The sequence below is a fragment of the Pituophis catenifer genome, unplaced genomic scaffold (genome assembly GCF_029215685.1).
Source record: "Pituophis catenifer annectens isolate HBS135680 unplaced genomic scaffold, rPitCat1.0.hap2 SCAF_8, whole genome shotgun sequence".
Classification (NCBI taxonomy): domain Eukaryota; kingdom Metazoa; phylum Chordata; class Lepidosauria; order Squamata; family Colubridae; genus Pituophis; species Pituophis catenifer.
The window spans coordinates 23017382-23044605 of record NW_027256888.1 but is presented as its reverse complement, the minus strand read 5'-3'; the positions used below and the strand labels follow the sequence as shown (position 1 = coordinate 23044605).

The 27224-nt window shown below is 41.8% G+C and overlaps 1 protein-coding gene across 3 annotated transcripts in view; it reads right to left on the bottom strand.

Moving 5' to 3' along the window:
- TMEM128 (transmembrane protein 128) overlaps positions 1 to 26965 on the bottom strand; it is a 67344-nt gene extending 40379 nt beyond the window's left edge. For all 3 annotated transcript variants that reach the window (XM_070948300.1, XM_070948298.1, XM_070948299.1), the window contains exon 1: positions 26879 to 26965. In XM_070948300.1, coding sequence (XP_070804401.1) covers positions 26879 to 26954 — 76 coding nt within the window. In that variant the 5' untranslated portion in view covers positions 26955 to 26965. The remainder of the gene's footprint in view (positions 1 to 26878) is intronic.
- Positions 26966 to 27224: the final 259 nt, after the last annotated feature.

The following is a 27224-nucleotide window of genomic DNA, read 5'->3' as shown; positions in this document are numbered from 1 at the left end:
CCAAGACCGAGTGGCTGTGGTTTCCAACGTCCCGATATAGCCAGTTGACGCCATCACTGACTATTGGGGGCGAATCATTGGCCCCCATGGAGAGGGCTCGCAACTTGGGCGTCCTCCTGGATTCACGGCTGTCTTTAGAAGAGCACTTGACGGCCGTGACCGGGAGGATTTTTTATCAGGTCCGCCTGATTCGCCAGTTGCGTCCCTTTCTGGATCGGGACTCGTTACGCACGGTCACTCATGCCCTCGTCACCTCCCGCCTGGACTATTGTAATGCTCTCTACATGGGGCTCCCCTTGAGGAGCACCCGGAGGCTCCAACTGGCGCAGAGTGCGGCCGCGCGGGTGGTAATGGGAGCGACATGGCGCTCCCATGTAACACCTCTCCTGCGCGAGCTGCACTGGTTCCCGGTGGTCTCCCAGGTGCGCTTCAAGGTTTTGGTTACCACCTTTAAAGCGCTCCATGGCTTAGGGCCTGGTTATTTACGGGACCGCCTACTACCACCAATAGCCTCCCACCGGCCAGTACGCTCTCATAGAGAGGGACTCCTCCGGGTGCCGTCAGCCAAACAGTGTCGACTGGCGGCCCCTAGGGGGAGAGCCTTCTCTGTGGGGGCACCTACCATCTGGAATGAGCTCCCCCCGGAGATACGGAGGATCCCGGATCTGCGCTCCTTCCGCCGTGCTGTGAAGACCTTTTTATTCCATCAAGCGGGCTTGGCCTGATCTCTTCCCTTTTTAAATATGTAAATTTTAATCTGTTTTTAAATTATTGGGGTATTTTAATTTGTCTGGGCCAAAAAGTTTAATTTGATTTTATCGGGTTTTTAAATTTTGTGTATTTATGTATTTTATTGTTGGCTGTTCACCGCCCTGAGTCCTTCGGGAGTAGGGCGGTATACAAATCAAATAAACTAAACTAAACTAAACTAAACAATAAAAGTAAGAATTTACTTTGAGCAAAAAGGCAGGATCCAGTACTACATGGTTAGAATGGAAAATGCAGAGGTTTTTCCGAATGGACAGGGCCGCCAGATCAGAAATCCTCCTTGCGGACCCCTTGAGGGTCAGGAAGCGGAGGCTGACGGAGCCCAGTGGCTCGAATGGTGCAGATGTAAGGGCTTGAAGGACAAGAGGCAACTCCCACGTTGGATAGCAATGTACTACTGGGGATCTGAGATTGGTAGCCCTCTGAAGGAAGGTGCAACCTCTCGGATGTTGTGCGAGGGTATGAAAGGAATCACCAGCAAGTATCATCGATAAGGCGGCCACCTGTCTCCATAGTGTGGTGGGGGCTAATCCCTTGTCGAGACCAGCTTGCAGAAATTCCAGCACCTCAGGGACGGAAGCTGATGTAGGATCGACATGATGTTTTGTAGACCACCGACAGAAGGCACACCACGTGGCGTCGTAAATTCGGTTTGTGGATGGACGCCGGGATGCTTGCATGGTGCATATCACCTTCCCTGAAAGGTTAGCCTTCCTCAAGAGGATCCTCTCAAGTGCCAGATGGTCAATTGAAGCCACTGGGGCTCAGGATGGAGAACGACCCCCTGGCTGAGAGAAATCCTGTCCTGGGGAATCCTCCAGAGACGGGACACGGAGAGGCTTACGAGGTCTGCGAACCAGGACTGGCGTGGCTAATGAGGTGCTACAAGAAGGAGTTATGCTCGTTCTGCCAACAGTTTCCGTAGCAACCACGGAATGAGTGGTATTGGTGGGAACGCATAAAGCAGCCCCTGAGGCCCTGAGGGTGACAAAGAGCATTGCAACCATCTGCTCCCGGACTCGGGAACTGCAAGAAAAACCGTGGAAGCTGCGTGTTCTCTGGATGGGCAAAGAGGTCGAGTACTGACATGCCGAACATCTGAGACAACTCCAGAAAGAGCTGAGGATGTAGACGCCATTCGGACTGATCCAGGTGTTCCCTGCTCAGCCAATCCGCTTGAATGTTGGAAGCACCCGAGATGTGTTCCGCTTTCACCAACAGTATGTGCTTTTCCGCCCAACACATTAACCTCTCCGCCTCGGCCATCAGAGATCTGGACTGAATGCCCCCTTCTTGATTTATATGGGCCTTCGTGGCCATATTGTCCATTAAAATCAGGACATGTCGACCCGACACTTCAGCCTGAAAATGCCATAGGGAGAGTCTCACTGCCCAAAACTCAAACCAATTGATGCTGTTCATCTGCTCCTCTGGAGACCACTGGCCTTGGGCCATTTGAGACATAAGATGTGCGCCCCAGCTGTAGAGGCTCGCATCCGATGTTAGTGTGATGTGGTTGGGTTCCTGGTACACACACCCTTGTTGCAGGGCCATCGACCTCCACCAGTTGAGCGACAGACGAACACAAGTCGAAACTACCACCTTGGCCCTGGAGTTGCTGTACCCCGTCTTCTGGTATGGCAGTAAAAACCATTGTAGTGGCCAAGCATGTCGGCGGACTCAGGGCACAATTGCTATGCAGGAAATCATTTTCCCTAGCAGTTGAGACAAGAGGAGTAAGCGAACTGACCGTTGGGACACAACCTGCCTCACCAATGCCTTGATGCTGAGCTGGCGGTCGGGTGACAAGTACACATGGCCGCTGAGCGAGTCGATCACTGCTGCCAGGTGGAGGATGCGGGTGGTAGGCTGCAGGTGGCTCTTGGGCAAGTTGATTGTAAAGCCGTGGCTCTGAAGCATGCAGATCACCGTCACGCTGTCCAACTTGGCCTGTGGATGGGAGGGCAACAGAATCAAAATATCGTCCAAGTAGCAGAGGATGCGTACAGGAACCATGCAAATAGTCGCTGCCGCTGTCGCCAACAATTTGGTGAATGTTCGTGGGGCCGAGGATAGGCCGAAAGGCATGGCCCGGTACTGAAAATGGATTACTCAAAGCGGAGATACTTGCAATGTGCCGGGTGGATGTGGACGTGTAAGTAGGCCTCCTTGAGATCCACTGATTGTAAAAGGTCCCCCTCCCGAATCAATCATAAGAATTGCATTTTGAACTGCCTGTAGAAGATGAAACGATTGAATTGCTTTAGATTCAAGATCCCCCTCCAGCCCCCTGAACTTTTGGGCACCAGAAATAGGATGGAATAGAAGCCGGTTCTTTCTTGGCCTGTTGGCACCTGCTCTATGGCCCAGATATCCAACAAATGTTGGATCTTGTTGTCCATAAGTTGTCTCTTTATGGGCTGGTGAGACACAGGGCACTGTAGATAGTGGTTTGGAGGGCTGGAGCAGAATTCTAAGGTGAGGCCAAACTCTACTGTCCAAAGAATCCAGACATCGGCTATAGAGGTCGCCCACTGGCGGTGGAAATGTTGGAGTCGATCGCCCAGGTGGGTGGGCGGTTGGGCGCCACTTGCCATGTCTAAAAGGTCTGGAACCGCCCCCTCGAAATGGTTTCTTTGTTGGGGGGGTGTCGCCTATTCCGATCCCAGAAAATCTACCTATCCATGTTTCGGTCAAATCCTTGAGTGTAAGGCTGCTGGAAAAAGGACCCACTGGGTCCGGAATTGGTCCGAAAAGGCTGCCTCTGCGAATAAGGTGAATATCGCTGGTAGGGCCTCCTGTAGGAGGAAGGTAGTACTTTCCTCTTGTCCTTGTTTTCAACAAGTATCGGCTCTAATGCCATCCCAAAGAGAGCTGAGCCTTTGTATGGGGCCGAAGCGAGCTTCCACTTCGACTTCATATCAGCCCTCCAACTGCGCAGCCATAACAGTCGTCAAGATGTTATTGTGGAGGCCAAGGCTTGGGATGCAAACTTTGCCGCATCTAAGGACATGTCGGCTGAATACTCAGTGACAGCCACCAGTTTATTAATGGACTGATGTAGGCCTACATCATCCAGCGGGACTTTCTCTTGTAATTGGCAAAGCCATATCAGGGATGCCCTGTTGAAGAATGAGGCCGAAGTAGCGGCCCTAATAGCCCAAGTGGCCGCTTGGTGCATCTTTCTGAAAGACATTTCAGCCTTCCTGTCCTCAGACTTCAGGCCTTCCACTATATCATTGGAAAGAACAGTGAAAGACTTGAGACTGGCTACCGGGGCATCTACCGAGGGCAACTGCAAAAGCTCCTCTAGGTCGGGAGCAGAATAATAAAGTATCTTGTCACGGCTGCCAATGACCCAGGCTGGCTCCACGGTCTTTGAATGACCTCAGAAAACAATTTTGGACAAGGAATGAATTCCTGTTCCTGCTTTGGAACCATAAACAGGTCGTCATGCGGAGCAGCTGATCCCTGAGATTGATCAGAATGGTCCTCAACCACTCCAATATTGGTCGCCACTTTAGCCTTATGGAATAAGGATTTGAATACTGAAGGGCGGAAAAGGCCCATGAATGCTGGCCTAACCGGCCGCAACCCTTCATCTTCAGAGAATTCCAAATCATCTGGGTAATCCTCTTCAATTGAGGAACCATCATCTTGTGAGGATTCCTGCTGAGATGGGGAAGCATGCCTGCCAGAAGGATGCTCTGGAAACTGCACTTGTGGTTTGGACACAAGTGGGGCCTGACTGCCTTGTTGAATTCCAGCTGCTAACATCTATGGATTGGATGCCACTAATGGAACCTGGCCGACCTGTTGAATGCCAGCTGCCAGCATTTGGATAGAGCGTTAGAAATCAGGGCTTGAATGTCCAATGGCTGGTCATAGCAGGGTCCACCCCCCGTGTGGAGCCCCGCTGCGGTTGGGGTGAAGGTAGCTGATGAGGCCTGGTGAACTGGTAGTGGGTGTCTATGCAGCCCCTGGTCTGCCTGTGAAACATCATTCAATGGCTGTGAAGAAGTACCAGCCTCAGATGCAGCCCTTCCCTGTAGGCCAGGAATCCCAGTATGTGGAAGAATAACAGCCTGATCACAAGAGATGGCTCCAGAGGGAGAAGCATTGTGCAGCTCTGCAGCCTGAGCATTGCATTGTGCCTTATTAAACTGCCTCTCCAAGGCTTTGTGATACCTGTTAGCGTCCTTGTCAATCCTTGCAGGCCGTTTGAAAGAGCCAAATGATGAAGGCCTAGTCTTTGCAGTCCTGGTGGATTTTTTAGCCCTTTTAGAGCCAGAGTTCTTGGACCTATGGGCTTTGGGAGAGCCAGCAACTTGCTCCATGTCAGAAGACAGAGCAGAGTCAGACATGATAACCACCCCTTAGGAATGCTGCTCAGAAGGAGAAAGGCAGAAGGCAACGATGGAACTGTTTTAGTCCAACAGGTCCAGCAGATTATCATTCCACAGAGTAAGTGGTAAAAGACAGCTCCCAAGGACACCAGCCACCCAATGCCAGCTCTGAAAAGAGACTGGACTGAAGGGACAGAAATAAAAAAAAAACCCTACATCAACGCAGGGAAACCTGTCCTTCCTCGTTGCTGCGTCTAAATTCCTGGAAATAGCGATGCAAGGCCGCACCATTTCCCAGTGGTGGCTCAGGCCTCCGGAGCACCAGGAATTAAGGTGCTGGAGTCAAACCAGACACTTAAACGCCACTTCACCTCAAGGCTCCCAGTTCCTCAGTCCAAACAAGTCTTTAACGACAGGTAGCCAAGCAAACTGCAAAGAAACAAGGCACGAGGCAAGCAAGCCTCTCCAAGCGCTGCCGCGGCAATAAACAAAATGGCGGGCGTGAGTGGCAAACCGCTTCCTCATGGACCGTTTGCCAGCTGTAAAAAATAGTGTGAATTTGAAGACACTCAAGAGCCGCAAAGCCACACCTGGTCTTCAGAGTTTGCCCCAGATCCCTGGGAAGTGACTTCGGAGCTGCCCAACGATTTTGGAGCTGAAAGGTAGAGGCGGTTGTGTCGGCTGACCGGAAAACCAGCTCACCCACTGGCTGCAAAGAAATCAACGGAGGTGCCCAGACAATGGAAAGAACTCCGGAATGCTGCCACAAGGAAGTCCGGGCAGTGGAAGGTGGCCTGGAGCCCCAGGGATTCCTAAAACACTGCCGGCAGCAAAGGAGAGGGCTGTCAATCTCCTACCCGATGTCCAATGTTCAGCTCCTTCAGCAGAATCCAAAGAAACAAAGTCCAAAGCAGAAAAAAAGAAAAAAGGATGACAATCCAAGCAGAGGAATCTGACAATCTATTTGCCAGAGAAAGCCACTCAGGTCTCATCAGATAGACCTGAGTGAAAAAGACTGAAGACAACGGAGCACAGGAGGCGTGGCCAAGGATTTGAAAAAAAATTAACATTCAGTCTCAAGCAAATAGATGAGAGATTAACCTATGCATGGATTGTCGGAACAGCGCACTGGAAAATAATAATAAACCAAAAACGGATCTTATTAGCAGAAATGTACACCCCCAATGGGGGGCAGGAACAGTTCTATAACAAACTGCACAATATTATTCGAGATGTAGAATGTGATAACCTTTGTTTGTTAAAAGACTTTAATGCAATAGTAGACAAAGAATTAGACTATAGAAGCAACAAATTAAAAAAAGGAATTAGAAGAAACAGTGACATAAACATCTAGAAGAAAATAGAAGAGCCAAAGCAGAGGTACAGAGGGAGCCTCAAAAAAGGGAGCTAAAACAACAAATGGATTTAATTAAACATAAACTGAATACACTTGAGGAGGAGGAGTTGGTGAGAGATATAAAAAAACTAACCAAAACTTCTTTGAAAATGCAAATAAACCAGGGAGGTGGTTAGCATATAAATTGAAGAAACATAAGGAGAAAAGATGGATTAGTAAACTACAAAATGAGGAAGGAGAGATATGCTATCAAAATGAGGGGAAAAAGAATATAGGAATATTATAAGAAACTGTATGATGATATAGATAGTTATTCGGAAGATAAAGCAATAAAGTGTTTGAGGAAAGCCTTGCTGCCTAAAATTTCAAAAGAAACAAAAAATATGCTAAATGAAGAAATAAGGATGCCAGAATTAATAGAGGCAATAAAAAAAACAAAAGAATAATAAAACACCGGCGGACTTCCGGCGGTGACGTCAGTGTGCATGGAACGAGAGAACAGGGCTCCCTTCTTGTAGCTCCAAAATTCCCAACCAGGAAGCCTAATTAGGCACTATTGATCCCAGAGAGTTGATAGAAAAAAGAGGAATCTTCAAGGACCTCGGGGGGGAAAGCAATTGTCCCGAAGGTTCAGAATAAACCTCTTAATTCCGATGGAGAAAAAACCAGCCATTTTGGCTGGCCTCAAGCGCTGACAGCCGAGGAGTAGGAAGCGAAGATTGAATCAACAGATCACAACGGTACAAGAAGAAACTCAAAAAAAAAAAGAAGAAAAGAGGAAGAAGAAGTGAGGTACAGCTATATTGTGGGACGGGGAAGCAGAGAGATCGAGGCTCCAAAACCAGCAGCAGAAATTCAGCCAGATAAACGCAGTGATGAAAAGGAAGAGGAGCGGAAGAAGGAACTTTGAGTGAGAGGAGGAAGAAAATTCCAATGGATATATTTTGAGGCTTGAGAGAGGTGTTGACTACAAAATAAATAGATTTTCTAGAAGATGGTGCATTGGATCAGGACTGTGAGATTGACAGAAGGCTTTAAAGATCGGAAAAGAGATAACGAGCGGCAGAACTGGAGGGGTGATTGGAGAAGTGGTGGTTCTAATGGAAGTATAGATGGAGCAGAGTTGGAAAATAACGAGTTTGGAACTTTTTATCTAAAATTGTTGAAATTGGATACTTGAGACATTTTTGGAGAGTGGCAGTAAAAACTATATTTGAAGAGAATTGAAGTGGAGGCTAAGCGGCAGACAAGGGGAGAAAATTGCTTAATGCATTGTAAGCCGCCCTGAGTCTCCAGAGAAGGGCGGCATATAAATCAAATTTAAAAAAAAAAAAAAAAGGACTGAACAGAGAATGATGCAAAAGAGGACTGTATAGAAGAATATCAAAACATACATACATAGACCAAGTGATTAATGATAAATATTTGACTATTCTAAATAGAATTAATTAATAACTGTTGATTATTAATTAGTAATTAATGGTTAACGATTGAGATAAGATGGATTATTGATTTTGAATATTAATCTTAAGTAATTGCTAGTTATATTTACTTATCTTCATATTAGATTACAAATACAGTGCTAACTATACTATTAAGAAATTAATGAATTTTTAGAGTTTTATAATTTTTTCCTTTCCTCATTTTTCTTCTTTCATAAACGTATATATGAGTAAAAATTTATAGAGTCCTAAATAAGTATGTAGAGGGATATAGATTATATATAGTAAAATACTTAGCCTTGTAGAGTGATAAACGTATTTATACAACTATAGTCATAATAGTATACGTATAGATTGATATTTAAGGAATTGCACTATTTAGGTTAAATTTAAAAACTATTTAAGTAACTTTTATAGGTAACAAATTTAAGGATATTAAAAGTAAAATATTGTATGAAAATTTGGAAGAATTTGCAGCAAATAGTAAAAAAGACAAGCATAGGCACAACAACGATAAACCAAAATAAATAAGAAAACAACCTCAAATCAGGCATCTCTTACAGTGTCCCCAGCACAGCAATGGTTGATAGAAAGCATGCTGGGAGCAGATAAAGAAAAGGCAGGCTCCATTTCCAGTATACAAAATATTCAATCAGTGTTGGCAATGATCCAGGAGGCAATGAACAAGACACAAGAAACCATTGCGAATAATCACAAGGAAACAAAAAGAAACCATGAGGATCTTAAATCTGATGTGGGAGAAATAAAAGACAATATAAAAAATATAGGAATGAGCAAAGGATCCAAAACATGGAATTAAAAATGGAACAAACAGATAAGAAAATAGAGACGTTGGAACAAAAACAGATGTCAACTAGTAGGGAACTAGAAGAATCGATTGTGCATCTGGAAATGGATCATTTTACCTTTTTATCTTAGGTTCCAGAATATCATGAAAAATAAGGATGAAGACTTAGGAAAGATAATGGCGGAAATCCTGGCAGAAGCAATACAAAGAGATAAGGAGGATATACGAAGGGCATCAATGAGGTTTACAGAATGGACACAAATTATGCACATAGGCACAAATTGCCAAAAGAAGTGCACGTTAGATTTACTAAAGAAACAATAAAGGAAGAAATTTATAAAAAAAATGAGAGATGAGGCAATACTATATAAAGGAAAGGAGATAATAACACTCAAACAGATTCCAACATGAGTAAGAGACCAGAGAAAAAAATTTAATTTTCTCACATCACAATTAAACAAATATAAGTCATGTTTCAATGGCTGACATCGGAGGGCATCCTAATCTCTTGGCAAGAGAAGACATTTAAGATAGATACCTTGGAAAAGGCCCAGGAATTTTTTGAACATCATTTTGTCTTGGAGGAAGATCAAGTAAGCAGGGAGGAATCAGAGAGTAAAAGCCAGGAAGATTACGCCTTGGTGGCGTAGCTGATTAAGCACTGTTACAGTCCACCAGCTGCCTGCAATTACTGCAAGTTCAAATCTCACCAGGCTCAAGGTTGACTCAGCCTTCCATCCTTTCTAAGATAGGTAAAATGAGGATCCGGTTTGTGGAGGCAATAAGCTGACTTTGTATAAAATATACAAAAGTATGAAGGCTATTGCTTAACACATTGTAAACCGCCCTGAGTCTCCAGAGAAGGGCGGCATATAAATCAAAAATAAAATAAATAAATAAATAAATAAAATAAAATAAAATAAAATAAATGGTACGGAAGAAACTGAAGGAGAACAAGAGGAAAAGAGAAGATTGGAAAGAGAACAAATAGAGAGAGAGGGAGCGAGGGGAAAAACACAGTTACAAGAAATACAAGAAGACTAAGGACAACGAAGAAGTAAGAATGGAGATGGAGCAAGAAACAAAAATGATTTCAATAAACAAAAACGGTTTAAATGCACCAGCCAAAAGAATGCAAAAATTTACAAAATTACAAAGATTGGAGATGGATATCATAAATTTGCAGGAAGTACACATTAAGAAACAACACAGAAAGATGCTAGAACACCCAAGACTAGGAAATTTATATACTTCATTAGCAGAACAAAAGGAGGAAAGGATCTTAATGATTGAAATACAAACAGAACAAAAAACAATTTTACTGATTTCAATTTATGCACCAAATAATAATCAAAATGAATTTTATAAAAAGATACATGACAAAGTAAAAGAATTAGAATACAAAAACATCTGCATAATAGGTGACTTCAACGCAATTACGGACGCAATTACGTGAAAAAAGACTACCAGAGTAACAAGAAAAATAAAACTAAGAAAAAGACCCTTCCAGATACGTTTCAAGAGATGATACAGGAATTATGTCTTCAAGATACATGGAGAGAGGTAAATAAAGAGAAAAAACAATATACATTCTATTCTAGCCCACACCAATCATGGTCTACGATAGACCATGGATGACAACAGAATTTAGAAAAGATGTAGAAGTGGAAATAATGACAAATATGTGGGCAGATCATAACCCAGTAAAAGTAATATGGAAAGGACAACGGACAAGAAAAAGATGGATGATGAATAAAGAAATATTAAAAGATAAAGAATACGTTCAGATGATTGAAAAAAAAAATGAACATATTCTTCAGGATAAACACAAAAGAGGAAACTTCTCTCCAAAATCTCTGGGATATGGCAAAAGCATACATAAGAGATCTAACAATTGCGTATATGGTGAAGAAAAATAAAAACAAACAACAAGAACGAGACAATCTGCTAAAAGAGCTTAAAGAATGCAAATCTGACCTACAGAAGGATCCTCAAAATAAAATGACAAAAGGAAAAATAAATTTGATAAAACATAAAATTAATTTGACCACACAAATAGAGATAGCACGGAAAATTAAGTCAGCAAAGCAAAACCATTTTGAATATGCGAATAAAACGGGACGTTGCTTGGCGTATAAACTGAAAAAAGAAAAAAAGAAAAAAATGATACACCAATTACAAGATGAGAAAGGAGAGACGTATTATAGAAATGAGGATTAAAAAAAATAGCATTTTTTTTTTCAAAAGTTATATGCGCAAGAGGAGATTTTTGAAGAAGACATTAAACAATACTTAAATAAATCAGATTTAAGGGAATTAGAAGAGACACACAGGGAAATATTGAATAGGCCAATTAGTATGATTGAATTAATGGAGGCAAGGAAAAAACAGAAAAATAATAAAACTCCAGGTCCAGATGGCATCCTGGCAGAATTTTATAAATCTTGTCAACAACCACTAGATGAAATTATACTAGAAACTTTCAATAATGCTCTTTTGAAGGCCACAATACCCAATTCTTGGACAGATATATATTATATTCATTCAATATATAATATATTCATTCTGACCATAATGACTTTTTGCCAAAAAGACAAATAAAAAATAATATGAGAATAATAATTGATGTATTGGAATATTACGAAGCAAACCCAGACAAACAAATGGCACTAATATTCTTGGATGCACAAAAGGCCTTCGACAATTTAAATTGGAGATTTCTTACTTTACAATTAGAAAATATGAAATTTGGCGATAAATTTGTAAATATGATAAAGAAAATATACTCATCTCAAACAGCAAAAATAACAATAAACGGAGATATGACTGAACAATTTATAATAACAAAAGGAGTGAGGCAGGGATGCCCTTTATCCCCTTTATTGTTCATACTATCCTTAGAGATACTTCTAAATGAAATTAGAAGAGACAAGGAAATAAAAGGACTGAAAGTTAAAAAAGAGGAATATAAACTTCAAGCCTTTGCCGATGACTTGGTCTTCATCATAGAGCAGCCAATATCGACAGGACCCAAATTGTTGTCACAAATAGAAGAATATGGGAAGATAGCAGGACTCAAAATTAACAGGCAAAACAAAAAAAAGCCCTAATGAAAAACCTCACAAAACAACAAGAGAAAGAACTAGAAGAAAGAATGGGTATACAAATGACAAAAAAAGTAAAATATTTAGGAATATGGCTAACAAATAAAGGATCATCTATTAGAGAAGACAACTACAACAAATTAACAAGACAGATAAAGAACGATCTAGAAATTTGGAGGAAACTACAGTTATCATTTCTTGGGTAGAAAGCCTCAATCAAAATGAATGTGCTACCAAGAATGTTATTTTTATTCCAAGTGATACCGATAAAATTAAGGGAAGAACTTTTTCAAAGATTTTAACAAACTTATAGAAAGCAAGGATCAAAGTAAAACATTTACAAGACACGAGGGAGAGAGGAGGATTAGCACTCCCAGACTGGGAAACATATTACAAAGCAACTTCATTGATATGGATTAAAGATTGGATGAAACTAAAAAACAAAAGAATATTGTCATTAGAGGGGTACGATCTACAAAGAGGATGGCATACTTTCTTGTGGGAGGGAAAAAGTAGGTTTGAGGCTTATGGAGGTACTGGAGGAATATGGAGAAATAGCCGAACTAAAAGTAAGGAGAAAACCAAAATGATTGCTAAAAATATGACAAATAAACAGAAAGGGAATAAATATACAATTAGTAAAAAAGGTGAATTATCTAGGGATTTATTTGACGGCAAGATGCACATCGATTAAGAAGGACAATTATATTAAATTATTAAATCAGATAAAAGCAGATTTGAAGAGATTTTTTTTATTGAAAAGTTTTACAAAAAACAAAAATTTTCTTCCCCCCCACATTCCCCCCGCCCTTTCCCTCCCCTCATCCCACCCTCCCCCCCAGACTTCCCAGAGCAAAAAACAAGGTATTTCATTTAGCAATCATAATCTAGATTAAGCTACTTATCCTCAGACTACTAACTCCGTCCCTGAAACCTTAACTCAAAACCTTAACCTTAATAAGCTGACTTTGTATAAATATACAAAAGTATGAAGGCTATTGCTTAGCGCATTGTAAGCCGCCCTGAGTCTCTGGAGAAGGGCGGCATATAAATCAAATAAAATAAAAAAAAACAAAAAAAACTCCACTATAGATAATTAAATACTTCTAATACTTAACATTCAATCATAAGCTATATGATATTTTCTTGTCTGATACTTATTTTGAATATAATCAATCCATCTTCTCCATTCCGATACATATCTTTCTTGTGTATAGTCCTTCAAGTACGCTGAGATTTTCGCCATTTCTGCTAGGTTCGTTACTTTCAGTATCCACTCATGGCTTCTTTCATAAATTCTTTAAAATCATTAAGTGCTGCATCTTGACTCTGAGTCTGGCTCTGCGAATCAGCCGGAAGTTGTGCTTTCTGTGTCACCACTGACACAAATGGAGAACCTCCCCCTCCTTTAGCAACTCCTGGTTTCACTTGTCTAGAAGCCATTTTTTTCCCTCCTCTTTTAAGGAGATCTTTAAAAGCCACTGTGAGAAATATAAGAATTATTCCTGTAAAAAGTATAACCCGAGTTACGCCATTTTAAGTGCCTTATTTTACCTTGTATAACCTGATTATATAACTAGACAAAAAGTACATAATAAGGATTTTCTGAAATGATTATCTTGAAGGAAATATGTATCATGCAGTTGTTTTGACGGAAGCTGATGTTCTGGGAAAAGTACTGAAATGGGATTGTTTTGAGGTTTGTCTGTTCTAGGAAAAGGGAAGTACGCAATTGATGTTTTTGAGGGGTATTTCTGTTGGGAATTGGGGAATTTCCAGGGTGAATCATGTACTACATATGTTATATAAGATCTGAAACTGATTCCCAAGGGACTTTGTTGACGTGTATTCTGATGTATCCTGAAGACTATAAAAACCCGTGTAATTTGTTGTTTTTTTGTCTTTCCTCTCCTCCAGAGAGAGAAAGGCCCTTTGCAAAGTAAATAAACTCTGTCCAATGCTTATTTTAGTCTCTGTATCCTCTTTAAAAGATAACAGGTATTTCCTGTGTATCACAGCCACAAAGTCTTTGAAGATGTTTATAATTTATAGTCTCTAATTTGCCAGGCAGAATAGTTTTTTTTTTCCTTCCCTCCACAAGCTCTCAGCTCCCAGCAGTTAATAAGCAGCTAATCCACTCTCCCAGCGCAAAGTTCTCAAGCACTTTCATTTCTGGCTTTCACTTTCAAAACTATAACACAGACGCCATCTTCAGCCTCCAGCTCAATAAGATTCAAATTGCAACAAAGTAACTTTGGAGTTAAGCTCTGTACTTTTAAGGCTTGATCTCCTGTTTTCCACTCTGCCTGCGCTTGTAATCAGTCAAACTCACTTTTGAAAGCAGGATCGGATCGCAGCTTCTCGCTCTGCCTTTGCAGAGTCGTCCTGGCTCCGGAGCTTCTTGGCGGGCTGACTGGGGAGCTCTCACCCTCCAAGCCTCTGGAAATGTTCCAGAGGGCTTTCGGGGAGCTCTACTCTCACCCACCGGCTCTCCTCTCCTTCTTTTCCCAAAGGAGAGTTTTTCAGCCGCCAGCCGGTTTGCGCTGTCAAGGCGGCTTTTACGGAGACGCAGGGCTGGCCGTCTTAAAAGACCGTCCACGGAGCCTGCGTTGCCAACCGGAATTCTCAGATTTGAAGAGATTGTTGTGGCCCGCCAGTGGCCTGCGCGGATTGTAGCTGATTCCGACGAGGAGGAGGCTGGTGTGGTGCTGCGCCAGCAGCCTGTGCAGCTGGTGCTCGAGTCGGACAGTGAGGAGGCTGGAGAAGATGTGGTGCCAGAGGCAGGGATTCAGCTAGGGCCTTCAGAACCTCCAGAAGCTCCTTTAAGTGAAGAGGATGAAGAGGAGGAACCTCTTCTCAATGCACGGGCACGCAGAGCTGCCAAAAGGCAGGAGTGGTTCTTCAGGAGGAGGTCTCGTCGAGAGTAAGGCTTGGGGCTAATTGGCCACTCCCTTAGCCTATTTAAGAAAGAACACCGCTTGCAACAAGCTGTAGAGAACAACTTTCATTCACTCTCTTTTGTGTATGCAAAACTGCTTCTGGGCTTCCTGCCAACTCTAGTAAGACTGTGATTACCTTATCGTAGAATTCTGGTAGGCTGTTAAGATAGTGCATTAATAGCCTTTGAATGATAAAGATTAAGTTGTTTTGAGTAAATAAGCTTTGTATAGAGTTTGTGTGTGCTGCATTCTTTGCGGTCCATAGCTGGGGCAGAACAGAGATGGGGAAACATCCAACTCTCCTTGATGGGTAGAATAGCGACTATTAAAATGAATGTTCTGCCAAAATTACTATTACTATTCCAAAATATACCTATTGAGAGAAAATGAATTATTCCTGTAAAAAGCATAACCAAAGTAACGCCATATTTAACATTTATATAATCTGATTTATATAACCTGGTAATTAGGACATGAGTAAGCATTAGATTCTGGAAAGGAAAAGGGAACTGTGATGTTTTTGTGATGCTTGTTTTGAAGGACCATGATGCTTGTTTTGGGAAACAAATGTTTTGGTACATTCTAAATTAGGTCAGGCTGACCTAAACTCTATTGAAAAAGAGGAAGAGCCTAATGATCCATTAAGGAGAACAATACCAATCAGCATGGATACATCTGTAAAGGGTATTTTCAGAGGGTATTTTTGGAGGGAAACTCCAGGGTGGAACATGTGAAGAGAGCCAAATTGTTACATAAGACCTGAAAACAATACCCGGGGCGGGGGGGGGGGATTTGCATTGTATTGCTGTACCTTGAAAACTGTATTTAAACCATGTAATCGAAGTGGTCCGACGTTCTCTCTCTTCCATGGGAGAACCCTTTTGCAAAAGCTTGAAAAAATATACATATATACGTATACATATACACATACATACATATATATATATGCTGGTGATTAGGGCAGAGAACCGGTTGCTAAAAAACAATGGGAACCACAAAATCCTTCCTTTCTGTCTCCCTGTCTCTCTTTGTATCTCTCTATGTCTCTCTTTCTCCCCCGTCTGTATCTCTCTATGTGTCTCTCTCTCCCCCTCTCTGTATCTGTCTCTCTCCCCTCTCTGTATCTCTCTATGTCTCCCTCTCCCCCCTCTGTATCTCTCTATGTGTCTCTCTCCCCCTCTCTATCTGTCTCTCTCTCCCCCCTCTGTATCTCTCTATGTGTGTCTCTCTCCCCCTCTCTCTGTATCTCTGTCTCTATCTCTCCCCCCCTCTGTATCTCTCTGTCTCTCTCTCCCACCCTCTCTCTCTGTATTTCTCTATGTCTCTCTCTCCCTCTCTCTCTGTTTATCTCTGTCTCTGGCCTGGCCTCTTCTGCATCCCCCGCCATCGCCCTTACCTTTTCAGGCCAGGCCTTCGCAGCTCTCTGCACCACAGCAGAAACTCAGGGGCCCCCTCCGTCCTCCCTATACAGATGTTCTCTGGGGGCTCGACGGAGAGACGCATAGCAGGGAAGAGAAGGGAGGGAGGGAGGGGTGCGGTAGGGGTTCGAGGCTGGTTTGGGGCTTCCCGCCCGAAGAAAGCGGCAAAGCCAGGAGCCACACACACCCCATGGACCCCTGCTGTGCAGTTCTCCTCCCCTGCCTGCCAAGGGCAGGGGAATGATTAAATCCCCCGCTCTTCCAGGCAAAACGAAGGAGGGCCGGCCATCCTCCCTCCTGCCCATTTCCGCCCCCCGAAGCCTCCCCGGAGCCCCTTTTCTGCCAGAGGCCGAAATTTTCTTGTAGGCTCCATGAACTGCCAGAGCACCCACCTGGGAATCAAAGGCAGCACTGGTCAAAGGCAACCCCGAGGCTCCAGTTGCCTCCATCTCCCGCTCACCGACCGGATTCGCATAGCGCCAGTTAGCGGCTGGTCTTTCGGACCTTGGGGCCCGGATTCGGGCCAGGCAAGGGAAGGAGGGTTCCCGCTTGGCAGACCCAGGCAGCCTTGTTGCCAGGTGTTCTTTGGAAGGAGCCCCGAGAGTGGCTGGCGAGGGGGATGGGCAGCAGCGACAGGCGAGGCTAGTTCGCGGGGTGGCCGGGGGAGGGGGAGGTCAGAGCCAGGCTCAGGCGGGCCCCGCCCAGCCCTAGAAGCACCGACTGTGAGGGCTTCCCGGCAGGGAGCCGGCTGCCTATCTGCCGAGCCTGGTGGCAGGATATGGCCCTCGGGCGACTCTGCCTTCCAAATGCACAGTTTCTTGGAAGCAATATGGAGAGTCTAAATATAAGGAGCAGAAATCTGTTGAGTGTAATCAGAGCTGGGAGGCTGCCATGTTGGTTTTACGTCCAGCAGATGGCGCTGTTTTTAAATGTTTTTCAATGTTTGTCAATATCTTTCAATGTTTTCCAATGCTTTTCATGTTTTTATCTGTCACAGGTGTGACATGTATATAATATAGGTATATAAAAACACACCCGTAGTCGAATGCAACGTTGTGTCAAAATTTTAAAGCAATCGGTGAAGAACTTTCAGAGATGTGCGGTTATGTACAAATGGACATTTACATTTTTATTTATATAGATATAGCTTTATATATACATTTTTAATAAATCTGCTTTTTACTTGTTCATGGTCTCCGTTTCACTTTTTATGAGGTTTGCTGTTTTTTTTTAAATCTCACAATTGGCATCCGAGCGGGACTTGAAGACTTCCTTCTGGGGTGGAATTTTTACCTGAGGACCGGTGGGTAGCCTTGCTGATTTTAGCGATCTGGGACGGGTAGTTCTTTTCCAGAGGGAATTGCTCTTCTTTAACCTGATGTGATGGGGACCTGAATAACTAAGCAGGGAAGTCTGAGCCGTGCGGGACCAGGAATACAGTGCACTGACCCAGAGTGAGTATAAGTACGGGGTACTTATGGGGGGCCCCCTGGGGTGGTCTGACTCCTTGAATGTCTGGTGCTGTGTGTATGTTGAGATGCATTAGACGTGATTAGTTCTCACATTGAACATGCTAACCTGAGCTTTCCTCTGCGGTTCCATTTTCTGGGCGACTGGAATGGCCAGAGGCTGAGCGTGTTGAGTGGATTTTTTAAGGGAAAATGAGTTCAAGGAGGGAAGTATCGGCTTTAGCTATAAATAGATATGTAACTATAGGGCCCCGACATGGAATATTTGTTAAGGATCCTGAGAAATTTACTGAAGGAAACATAAGGAAACTCCTTCTATGTCCCTCCTATACCTTTTGCGATGTTGATGGAGGGAAGTTTGGTTGAGTTCATATACTGTGCAGTATAATAATGTGATAATTAATTATTGTTTGAAGAGATAGAACATCCTCAGGGCAGAAATAGGTAGTCCGGTGCTTAAGGGGATATAATAATAGGGGTAACTTTAAGTAGGAGTGAGAAGCTCACTAAAACAATTAGGGAAGAAATATCCAGTGGGAAGATTCAGATGTTGGGGCTGACCAAGGATGATTTTGCTTCATGCTGTTATGGGTGGAAGGAGTAGAAATACTGCAGTGGTATACAGATCTTTATCATTCTTGAAAGAGGCAGAAAAGGTTTATTGTTCTTCCTACCTAAGGTTAAATGGGAATAATTTGTCTTTGAGTAATGTGATGTGATTTCTGTTAACCGTTCTTGGGTGCATATTTATTCTTGAAGTGATAGTGATATGTGTGTGCCGGCAAATTAAGTAAACTTCTTGGCTTGAGCTTGGAGCTGTGGAAAGCAGGTGATGGTTACGGCCCGAAATCATGTTTTTGATTAGAAACCACATCCTAAGGTTTTCCACTGCTTGAAGAATAAGCTACAAGATGTCAAGGATGGAAACAAAATGGGAATCTGAAGGGATGAAACCTTCCCAGGTTTTATTCCAGGTCTGCAAATGTTGTTAAATGGTATGTATGTGTGAAGGCGTCTGTGTGTAATAAAAAGTTGTTTAGGCAATAGAGCTTATTGGTTGTAAAAAATAATAATAATAAAGCTCCCTGCAATAAAGTTGGCAGGGAGAAAGCATGTGTGTATGTTAGTGTACACTAAAAGGTCTGATTGCAGTACAAATGTGAGTATGTGTGGAAAGCCCTCACACAGGAGTGATAAGGTGATCCTGACACTTGTGAATGCCTGTGCGCTGAACCCCCACTGAGAGATCTCCTTTTGTATAAAGAAACAGTAAGTGGCAAGGGTTTGTTGTTGTTGTTGTGAAGGTAATAGCAAGTGTTCGAATGAGAAAGAGAGGGATGAGAGAGATCCCACGGAGAAGTGGGAGAATTAGAAAGAGATATTTGCAATGTTGAATGGAGAAAGGAGAAGTATTTTTCCTCCCTGTATTTCCCCTTTCTTTTTGTCTTGAATGAGAGAAGTAGGAAAGGGGGAGGAGGTGCGGTTTGTTTTCCCTTTTACACATATTTTTTCCTTTGCCGAGTCTGTCTGAGAGAGGAGGGGCGAATGGGTGACTTGATCCTGCAGCATTGCTTTTGATTGCATATGGCAGCTACGCAGATATATTTCCTGTCCTGCTCTGAATTGAGATTTTGATTTTATTTTTTTTTGTGAAATGTTTGAGGTGTTTAAATAAATTTATATAATAGAGAAATGACATTAAAAGTTTGAAACGAATATTTTTCAGAGTAGAGACCCAGAGTACCTCTATTAGGTGATTTTTTTTTACTTTTTGGAGGTGTACTTTTTATCACCCTCTTTTATGTCTTTATGTCGGTGCATTTTGAAGTTAAGGAGATTTCTAGGATAGCCTGGATATTGAATAGCCTGGTGAATAGTTAACTATGTTATTTTAGCTTAGTGTTGCCCAGATAAGGGAATGGATTTTGAGCATTTTAACCCAGAGGTGGGAAGGAAAGACTAGTAGGTATATTTATCTAAAATGCTAGATCCTACCCTAATGGATGTTCCCTTGAGGGAAGAATTACTTACTAGTAGAAGGTAGAGATGGACTTTTGGTCTGGCTAGCTAGGAAGTTACCTGTAAGTTAGTCTGTACATACTTGTGAATTAAATCAAGCTTTGCATTTCACTGAAGCTTGTGGAAATAGTTTAGCTGACTTGTGATAGAGGTGTTAGCTAACTTGTGATAGAGGTGTGATTCCTCTGAAGTGGGGAAAGTTAAGTATTTATTGATGATACCTGTATGAGAAATCATTGGAAGAAAAGCCATAGGAAGTTGTTTGGAAAGAAGGTGATGAAGATAGGTTTGAAGAGTTGAAGAAAGCAATGATACAGGCTCCAGTGTTGAGCTTGCCTGATTTAAGGAGAATCTTCCACTTGTTTGTAGCAGTGGAAGATGGCATAGCCAAAGGAGTGTTGGTTCACATATGGGCTGGGAAGAAGAGACTTGTAATATTTTTGTCAAAATTGATGGATCTTGTGGTGCAAGGTTGGCCCTTGTGCATACAAGCTGAAGCTGCCACTGCATTTTTGGTGGAGAACAGTAGAAAAGTAACCTTTGGTGGGGCATTGGTAGTGAGTAGTCCACATCAGGAACGGATAAACCTGATGCAGAAAGCCCAAAGGTGGCTCACCAATGCTAGGCTTTTGAAATATGGATTTTATTGTCTCAAGAGAATTTGGTTCTCTTGACCAATAGGAATTTAAATCCAGTTGAATTCCTGTCAGGGGAGAGAGAAAGGAATGAGACAATGTGGAACATAATTGTGTGGTTATGTATTGATGGGTCTTCCTGGGTGGAGAATGGGAAGAGGATGAGTGGATATGTAGTAGTGAATGTAGACACTGCTGAAGTATTGGAAGCTGGACGGTTATCTTCTTATTGGTTGACACAAATATATGAAGTCTTTGCTTTATTTGCTTATGGGCTTTTAACGATCTTTGGTAAAAATATGGTTGGAAAGAGAAAATAAAGAACAAATGGCTATAATACATATAGGAGCACATAAAAAGGGGACCTCGAAGTTAATTGTGGGAAATAGTTAATTGTGGGAAATAGAATGCAGTAAAGCAGTAAAAGAGGCAGCGTTAGTAGGGGAAGCATTAATGATTTGATCCCTGCATTGGATTTTGATGTGAAGCCTGTATTTACGGATGATGAGGAACAACAAATGATGGATGATGGGGTGCATAAAGTGGATGGTAAATGGATGATTAAGGAGGAAGTGCAAGTGCTTAATAAAGCAGTTATGCTGAATATGATTGAGTGTGCGCATGTGGGAACTCATTGGGGAACCCAAGCTCTTATTGATTTTGTTAAACGAAAATATATTTGTAGAGGTATGTAAACGATAGCCATACAAATGGGGAGATGCTATTTACATTGTGTACGAATGCATAAATACATTGTGTAAGAAAAAAAGATGATTATGTGTAAACATGTAGAGATTTGACCATTTGGCCTTTTCAATGAATCCAAGTAGATTACATTGAAATGCTGGCAGTGGGAACATTGAAATATTTGCTGGTAATAGTGGATTATTTTACTGGATGGCTTGAAGCCTTTCCTTTTGCAAAGGCAAATGCTCAGATAACTGTTAAAATCATATTGGAGCAAATAATAGTCAAATATGGATTGGTTGATATTATTGAGTGATAGAGGTACATATTTCACTGTAATAAGGGTAATGGAGCAATTGGGGATTGATTGGCAATAAAATATTGGCAATATAAACATTCAATGAAAAGGTTAATGTTAGAGCTCCAGGTTCTTTGGATGGAATGTTTTCCTTTATCTCTTTTCCATCTAAAGAAAAGATGTTTGACCATATGATAGGATATTTGGATTATCCTATACTGAGAGTATGGGACGGCCTAAAATAAAGCTTAGACGGCCTAAAATAAAGCTTAAAGATGTCTTTCTTAGAAAAAATATACAGGGACTGTCCCAGTGTTTTTCTCATTTTAAGGTCTAAAGAACTACGGACACAAACTCCACCTCTTGATTTCCAAGTGCATGATTATAAAAGTGGTGACTGGGTCCTGATAAAGGCTATAAAGAAAAAGAAATTACAGCTGGTGTGGGAAGGACCATTCCAAGTGTTGCTAACCACTGAGCTGGCTGTGAGGACCAAGGAAAAAGGTTGGATTCATTATTCATTACTCCAGAGCTAAAGGACCAGTGGATTTGCCTTATGGATGGATTGTATAAAAAGATGCAACAAACCTGCTTATATTAACCTTCAGAAGACAGATATCCAACAATTGATGGAGCTTTCCAATCTGATTGATGGATTATTTTACCGACAAATGGAACTTTGGACAGTTGAACTGAACTGAACTGAACTAAACATTTGGTTGGGAGTAATAAACATTTTTATTGTGTTATTGATTGTATTAAGAAAGGAGACAACTGAATGGTGTAAATTAATGCTGTGGTATCCAGTGGATGTAAGTTCCCTATGATCGGCTGAAAGACTTGAAGTCTAATGGTAAGCTTTTTAGCGTTTATACATCGAAAACATACTCCAAACAGGGAGCCTAGTCCACTAGGAAGATGGGGTTTGTTGTGGTAATATTCATTACTTTGTGGAATCTTATACTACAGGTGCAGATAGGAATGGGGACTTTGGCTGTATTGCCTAGTTATCTCATAACAGGGCAGCAGCTGTGTTTCCATACCGAACTTGAGCACCAATATTCCCTGATGCAAACACCACTAATCCTGATAGAAACCACAGAAGAAGCTGAGATTTGTGTTAAATCATCTTTTGATGATGGTGTACCATTGGGGAAATATCCCAGGTGCAACCATACATATGAAATAGTTCCTCAATACAACGATCTTTCAAATAGAATGGAGTTCTTATACAATTGTGAGTTATAAGCTTATGCATACATACTCGCACATGCAATGGGTGGTCCTTGTACCATTGGCCGTTTAACCACTGTAATGGCAGTTGCAACTTGGACATCTAGCCTGTGCTTTAGCAAAAAGTATAAATGAAACAACATTTGCTATTGCTGCACTGGCTGATGAAATAGGAAAAATCAGAAAAGCTCTATTACAAAATCATATGGTTATGTTGTTAAGGATGGGACATGGATGTGAGGAATTCCAAGGTATGTGTTGATATATTCGATAAATCACAATTTATAGAATCTAAGTTGAGAAAATTGCATAACATTACTACACATTTACAGAAAACACTGCTTTTAAAGGAATTTGGGGTTTATTAACTTATTAATCTCGTGGTTACCCAGTTTTGCATGGTTAAAGGAGTTGTTTGTAGGTATCATTATTATTGTAATTATATGTCTTATCTCTTGTATCTGTATCAAATGTGTACCTGTATGCTGTAACTGTTGGAAACTTTGTTGTCGTGTGAAAAAACAAAAGAAAATAACAGAAGGATCACATGGAAGATTAGGAAGACAGGAAGTGTCAATAATGTTACAAGACATACGCAATTTACAGGAATAAAACTGATAAAAAGGAAAAGGGAGGATTGAGAGAAAATGAATTATTCCTGTAAAAAGCATAACCAAAGTAACAGCATATTTAACCTTTATATAATCTGATTTATATAACCTGGTAATTAGGACATGAGTAAGCATTAGATTCTGGAAAGGAAAAGGGAACTGTGATGTTTTTATGATGCTTGTTTTGAAGAACTGTGATGCTTGTTTTGGGGAAATAAATCTTTTGGTACATTCTAAATTGGGTCTGGCTGATTCTAAACTCTATTGAAAAAGAGGAAGAGCCTAATGATCCATTAAGGAGAACAATACCAATCAGCATGGATACATCTGTAAAGGGTATTTTCAGAGGGTATTTTTGGAGGGGAACTCCAGGGTGGAACATGTGAAGAGAGCCAAATTGTTACATAAGACCTGAAAACAATACCCGGGGCGGGCGGGGGTGGGGGGAGATTTGCATTGTATTGCTATATCTTGAAAACTGTATTTAAACCATATAATTGAACTGGTCCGACGCTCTCTCTCTTCCATGGGAGAACCCTTTTGCAAAAGCTTGAAATATATATATATATAGCTTTATATATATATTTTTAATAAATCTGCTTTTTAGTTGTTCATGGTCTCTGTTTCACTTTTTATGAGGTTTGATGTTTTTTTTTTTAAGTCTCACACCTATAAAATTAGAGAGAAAGTATTTTGATAATTTGAACAAAATTGTGTTGAAATATATATGGCAGGAGAAAAAGTCAAGAATTAAATTGAAACTACTTCAGGAGGCCAAAGAAACAGGAGGGTTTGGTTTGCCCGATTGGGAACTATATTACCAAGTGGCAACGATCACCGGGTCAAAGAATGGATAACCCTAAGAAACAAAAGATTATTAACATTAGAAGGTCATGACATTCAAGCAGGGTGGCATGCATTCCTCTGATATGAAAGACATAAGGCACATCAATACTTCCAAAGACACCACATACGACAGGCATTATTGGGAATATGGAACAAAATAAAAAAACAGAACTATAGCAAAATACCAATCTGGCTCTCTGCTCTAGAAGCGGTGGAATATCCAAATCATATCAACTGGGGAAAAAATGTAACATATAAAGATATATTAGATGAACAGGGGAGATTAAAATCGAGATTGCAGCTAAAAGAACAAAGATTAGATTTGGAATGGTGGTCATATTTACAAATTCAGTCAAGTTATATGAAAGATACGAAAACGTGGGGCATCAGCAGAAACTTAACGATATTAGATAAACTTTTATTGGGGACAAAGGAGAAAATTATCAAAGCAATGTATAAATTTTTATTAGAATACAAAATGGAGGAAAAGTGTGTTAAAGAGACAATGGTTGTGGGCAAAAAATTTTGGGTACAATACTGAATTGGAAAAGTGGGAAAAATTGTGAGAAAGAAACAGGAAGCTAACTTTGGCCATGTCGTACAAAGAGAACCTATATAAAATGTTTATAGGTGGCACCTACCACCAGCTAGGCTAGACAAAATGTACAAAAATTGATCACCTAAATGCTGGAATTGTGATCAAATACCTGGCACCTATTACCGTTTCCCCCAAAATAAGACATCCCCTGATAATAAGTCCAGTCGGGCTTTTGAGCATGGCAATAAAGCCAAGCACTTATTAATTAGGAATTATAAAAGAAGGTTTAAGTAAAAGGCTAACATATTTAACACTGCATATCATAACAGCAGCAAGAATAGTTTATGCCCAACAACGTAAGAGTGAAAACATACCGAAAGAATGGGAAATAATAAAGTACTTGAATGTGTAGAATGTGATAGACTGACGTTAGAACTGAAAAATAAAGGAGAGACAGAATACTATGAGATTTGGAATAAATTTTACCAATGATTAGACTTAAGGAATGGAAGTCGGAACAGATAGGAACAAGGATGTATAGATCGAAACAAGATGCAATATAAGTAATATAGTATGTATCTGTAATCATGTAAAAGAAGTTAAGTATGTGTATAGAATTAGTAAGTAGTAATATATATGGAAGATATAAGAAACGTATGCTATATTTTGTATGGCGGAGATATTGCCAAGACAGTTCCACCATGTCCAACTTTTGTTTTAACAATAAAAGTTTTTTAAAAAAGAAAATAGGCTGACCCCCTGCTTATATTTTAGCCTCCAGTTCCCTAATCGTCTTTGTTGCTCTTATCTGCACTCTTTCTAGATATATCTTTTTCATATTGTGGCGACCAAACCTGGATGCAATATTCCAAGTTTGGTCTTACCAAGGCAATAAGTCTTATAAAGCGGTATTAACACTTCTTATAGTCTTGATGCTATTCCTCTGTTAATGTAGCCTAGGACTGCATAGGCCTTTTTAGCGGCTGCAGCACATTGCTAGCTCATACTTAAGTGATTGTCCACTAGGACTCCTAGATCCATCTAGCAATTACTGCTATTGAGCCAGGTACCACCTATTCCAGGGGTCTGCAACCTTAAATACTCAAAGAGCCATTTGGACCTGTTTCCCACAGAAAAGAAAACACCAGGAGCCACAAAACCCTTCCCGTGCCTGACTATTTCTTGAGCGGCCACAAAACTAGCATATGTAGTTGAATTAAACGTTCTGTTTTCTTCTGAAAATTTTCTTTTCTTGGATTTATCCATGGTTGGCCTACCGGGGGTTGAAAAGCTCAATAAATCGCGTGCCAGTAAATGTCACACATTGGCGATGGGGCACATATTTTGAGTGACAGGTAGCCACAGCAGAGGGGTGAAAGAGCCACAGGTTGCTGACCCGACCTATTCTATACCTGTGCATTTGGTTTTTCTTGCATAAGGAAAACAGAAATAATTTACCTGAATTCTATAAATTAATGTATTGTTCAGCCATAATGAAACCAAACCAATACTGTACTGTTTGTTAATATATATAATCTGGCCCAGCTGATCCAGTCTGGATGGGTTGGCACGTTTTGGGTTTCTTCATTCAGGCTGTTAGTGTGTGTGATTAATCCCCCACTTTTTTCCTTGTTTCTGTCTGGATTATCTTTGGCATCTCTGCTCCTTTTTATTAGGCCTATCTGCTCTTTTATATTTTTCACATTTGTAAACTGCAGTTACAGGGAAATGGGCAGTCTATAAATTGAATAAATAAACAAATGCAATTGCTACTCTGATATCAAATTCAGCTAAAAGAGTTAGTGAAATACAGAAGGATATCGGGAGCCTTCCCTTTCAGTCACCTCCCGATTGGCTTGATTATCACAAACTGCTCTACCGCCGCCCAGATCCATGAAGTGGAGAGAGGGTTCGAGTCCGCTGCCTCTCGAGTTACCAGGGGCCTCCTAGGCTCGCTTCCAGGGGCTTGTCATCGCCTGGAAAGCCTTCCGAGACATAGGACCCAGTTTCCTAAGGAAGCTCCTATGTCCAGCCGTCTTCCCTGCCTGACTCGGTCGACCACGATGGGGAGGGGATGCCCGGCTTATGGCGGAACACGGCTGGAAACCGCCTGCTACCGATCAGTGGCTTCGGGGTCGTTCAAAACTATGACCCCCAGAAGAATTTGTCAGTGGCCGAAAGGAAAGTTGTGCTCCCGCCTCCCGCACCCAACATGAGGCCCTCCGAAAGTGCTCTGACCCAAGTCAGGGAACTTCCAAGTAAAAGCAGGGTAGACGTCGAGCGGACGCTGCACTCTGCAGAGACGGCGAAGGCCCTCGGTTCATGCACCCGCCCGCTTCCTTGACTCAGCAAATGCTTACCCACTGTCCTACTGTCCTGTCCCGGTCCACGGCCACTCCCCCGTCGAACCAACAGCTGCACTTCGCCGTCCAGCATCTTGGAGCCGATGACAGGAGGGCGGCGGAAGTGACGTAACCGGAAAACAGGGCGTCCCTGCACAGCCCCCCCCCCCCACCTCGTTCTGTTGTTGTGTGGGAATGGGGTTGCTCGGGATCGTCAACAATTCTGACGCGTGAATCTCTCAGGCCTCGGCTGCCAGCGAGTAGACTCCCCGGGGTTCTCCAGCAAAGAGAAGTGTGCTTGGGGAAATAGAGCTGAGAAGCTGGTGTATTTCTGTACTGTGCTAGGGATATCTATGTTCAGAAT